Consider the following 4,285-nt stretch of genomic DNA (forward strand, 5'->3'; position numbering starts at 1 on the left):
ACTCGACGGCACTTAACAACAACAACAACAAAATTGCCATTCTCCCAGAAGAAGAATTTAGATTTCTTCTCTAAAGAAGGTAAACCAGAGCTACTTTGACTGAAAGATACCAGGTTCAACTGAGGGCAAGGGTACCATACTCAAAACGGGGATCTGTGAGAATCTAATACTGAACTGTGGGACTTCCAATGCTATTTTCACATGACTTTCTAAAAGTAATAAGCAGGAGATTGGAAGATTCTTCTCTAAGGAATCCCCATAATGCTACAGAAAAGATGTAAAGATACTCTCTCTAGGGTATACAAATGTCCCAGCCAAATATCTCTATTAAAAAACCAATTAGTCACCAAGCACCACCATACATACACTCAACTCTTCCAAATCAGCCTTTTAACATTCTTTTCTGAAGACAGCTATGCATTACTAGAGAAGCGCAAAATACAGAAAGAAAAAAAAAAAAAACTTGAAGACAATTCAGAGAGAAGAAAACAAAACTATCATTATCTCCTCAAAGAGAAAAAACATTTCATCCATGAAACAAGAACAAGATGCTATATAAAAGGAATATATAGTATCAACATGTCCAACACATCTGAATAATAATGTCAAAAAAAAGTGAAAAGAGAAAATAGAGGGGAAGAAATTACTGGCTAAACAATTCAAGATAATTTCCTACAACTGATGAATGAGCTTTCAGTTAAGGTCTACTGAATACCAGCAAAATGAATTAAAAAAAAAAGAGACCCTTGAAACCTTCACAAAAAAAAAAAAAAAGAGAGAGAGAGGCCCTTCCAAAGGCACATCACTGTAAAATTTCAGTGACGAGAAGATTTCAAAAGCTATTAGAAAGAAAAAAAAAAGCCACATATAAAGTATCCAGAATAAAAATATCATCAGACTTTTCTATAGTAATAGCAGAAACTAAAAAAGAGCAGAGCAATGCACAAATAAATAAAGGAAAATAATTGCTGACTTGAATCCTATACACAAGGGACATCTGGCAATGTCTGGAGACATTTTTGGTTGTCACATCTAGAGAAGGAGGAAAGCCCCTGAGAGATATATCATACTTATACAACAGTGAACGTAAATGCAGCTCCATTGAGTACTATAAAGATGAGATTTGTCCTATTTAAGGAAATTATGTTAACTAAGAAAAGAAATAATGTAATTTATGAGTATAGAGTACATATGTACAACTTTGATACCGATTAGTATAGTATCTTCATGTTAAAAGACTAAAAGAATAAAAAGAATTACCATTATGAAATTCTGGAGCTCTTAGAGACCCCTGAATTCGATGAGACGGATGACGATAGGATGCAGCATAGGGTGGAGAAGGACACTGCCCAAGGGTGTTTGCTGGAGACTCTGGAATTTTTGAAACTGGATGAGTTTCTTCAGCAAATTTGGTGATATTGGTTTCAGAATCTTCCCTCAAAGGCAGGGGATCAACTGTTTTCACACCAGCAGCTGGAGAAGTCAGTAGGGGTATTGCACGACTTTCCTTCTGAATGATTAAAATAAAAAAAATCATACATGGCTTTTGTGTGTGTGTGTGTGTGTGTATCATTTAAACATAAGAAATATAACCATAAAAGCCATGATAAGTGAAAATGTATGTAACTTCCATGTGGGGAAGGTGCTATAAGCCTAAGAACAAATAGAGGAAAACAAATCTGGCTATATTAAAACAATATATATATATATGCATTCAAAAAGTAAAAGGAAAATGCCAAACTTGGAAAATATACAACTCACATAACTGACAAAGAATTATTACCACTGCTCATATATTTTTCTTTAGAAGTAATAGGAAAAGGATAAACCTAATCAGCCACTCCTTGGAAGGATGGTTGGGCAATCTACTTCCATAGTGATACTGCCTCGGAAACCCGAGGAGGTGTCACTATGAGTTGGGTCCGACTCGATGGCAAATAACAAAAACAACTGGAAAATAGAAAAAGGATACAAATAAGTAACTCATATGTACACAAATTGTTGTGTTGATGGGTCCTGTAGAGTTGATTCTGACTCAAGCAACTCCATGTGACAGAGTAGAACTGCCCCCACAGGGTTTCCTAGGCTTTAATCTTCATGGGAGGAAACCGCCAAGTCTTTTTCTCTTGCAGAGCCACTGGGTGAATTTAAACCACCAACCTTTCAGTTAGTAGCCACGCACTTAACCATTGTGATTACAAACAGTAAAACTATTCTACCTCACTAATAATCAAGTAACTTCAAAATAAAAGCACTGTGGTACTAATTTTTCACTTGTCCAGTTGCAAAGATCAGTTTGAGAAAAAAATAAATAAACTGTAATACCCAGAGCTGGTAAGCATGTGGAAAAATTAGCATTCTGATACTTAGTGGGAACACAGTTTTTCTGGTGGGCTGGCAATACATAACAAAAGCCTTAAAATTTTTATGTTCTTTTATCACAAAAGAGTACAACAAACAAACGCAACCCACTGCTATGGAGTCAGATCCGACTCATAGCAACCCCTCCTTGGGTTTCCAAGGCGGTATCACTACAGAAGTAGATTGCCTGACCTTCCTTCCGAGGAGTGGCTGGTGGGTTTGAACCGCCAGCCTTCTGGTTAGCAGTCAAATGCCTTAGGCACTACACCACCAAAGCTCCCCACAAAATAGTACTTGGATATTTATACAAAAAAAAAAAAAAAAAGAATATCATAATATGAACAAAAATGTAGCTAAAGCCTGAATGTGCTTTACAATTTTTCATAAAATTAAGAAATAGCCTAAATGTTCTAATAGGCATTTGGTTTTTTTAAAAAACAAAATAAAACAAAACCATGGTATAACTAAGAAGCTCTGGTGGCGTAGCAGATAAGGCAGTTGGCTGCCACCCAGAAGGTCAGTGGTTCAAACCCACCAGCTACTCAGTGAAAGGAAGATGGGGTGGATCTACTTCTGCAAAGATTTACAGTCTCAGAAACCCAGTGGGGTAGCTATGAGTTGGATTCGACTCAATGGCAATGAGTTTGTTTTTTGGTATGGTATACTATACACTGCATATCATATTAAAAATAAAATTACAAATGATATGTAGTGATATGGAAGCATGTTTACAATATATTGCTAGGTGAGAAGAAGAGATTATAAAATCACACATACAGTATTAATGGAATTTTTAAAGTAAAGAAATATACTAATACATATATTCCTAAATATCACAAAAATTTAACAGTAGATACTTCTAGACAGTGGGTACAAGATCAATTATTTTTTATTATTAGTTTGCTCAGTATTTCCTACAATGATAACGTATCACTATCCTAAAAGTCCCTGTATAATTTTTTTTTTTTAGAGGAATGTAAAGCTGTAAAATCAAATACCATTCCATACTCTGATTATTTCCTGTAACTGTTGCCTTCACTTATTAACTTTGAATTTATCATGCAATATTCAAGCAATGGCTTTTTTACTTTAGGTATCATTTTCTGCAATTAGGAGACTTACTGTCTCAAAGTAGAGAAAGTCTGGAATCTCAACCACCAAAAATACATTTTAAATCAAGATCCAGATCCAACTACAAAATTTCCACATGCTTCCTTTTTAACTACAAGTATTGCTTAGTATAATGCATATAATTAATTCTAAAGAAATATTCTGATTTTTTTTTCCTTTTTCTACTTATATTCAAAGAACTTGAAATCTCTTTCAAGTTCATTTTCCTGTTGCTTAAAAACTATGAATGAAACATGTAAATTATTTCTAACACATGGGTTCCCAGATTTCACTTAACAGCTTCTGTGGTCTATTTCTGAGCCTAAAGCCTCCTATTGGCCTCACTGCCTCCGCTCAGGTCCTGAGTGTATATAGTCCATTCCTCACTGAGAAGCAGAATAATTTTATCATGTAGATCAGATCATATTTACTTTGTTGCTTCAGATCTTCCAGGGGCTGTTTAATGCCATTAGAGCAATGTCCAAAATCCTTACCCTGGCCTCCCTTTCCAACCTCATTTCCTATAGCTGCCCTTGTCCCACACTAGGCACCAGCCACAAAGGCCTTTTCTCTCTTTTTAAAACACACCACATTTGTTCTTGCTCCAGGGGCTTTGCACTTGCTGTTCCCTTATCTAGAAAACCATCTCTGTCCCAGATATCTGCATGGCACCTCCTTCACTGGTCAGATCTTAGTTAAAGTGTCATCTCCTCAGAGGTGTATCTTTTTTGTTTTTCTTTTTCTTCTTCTTCTTTTTTTTTTTTTTAATTGTGATTTGGGTGAAGATTTACAGAGCAAATTCACTTTCCATACA

The 4,285-nt window shown here is 35.5% G+C and overlaps 1 protein-coding gene across 1 annotated transcript in view; it reads right to left on the minus strand.

The window, feature by feature from the left end:
* Positions 1-4,285, minus strand: part of MDM1 (Mdm1 nuclear protein) — a 56,377-nt gene that overhangs the window by 15,162 nt on the left and 36,930 nt on the right. Inside the window, 1 exon segment of the mRNA XM_042782620.1 lies at positions 1,261-1,510. Within this exon segment, the coding sequence (XP_042638554.1) occupies positions 1,261-1,510 (250 nt within the window).

The sequence above is a fragment of the Orycteropus afer genome, unplaced genomic scaffold, assembly GCF_000298275.1.
Source record: "Orycteropus afer afer isolate SDZICR_OR568_19922 unplaced genomic scaffold, OryAfe1.0 scaffold00392, whole genome shotgun sequence".
Classification (NCBI taxonomy): domain Eukaryota; kingdom Metazoa; phylum Chordata; class Mammalia; order Tubulidentata; family Orycteropodidae; genus Orycteropus; species Orycteropus afer.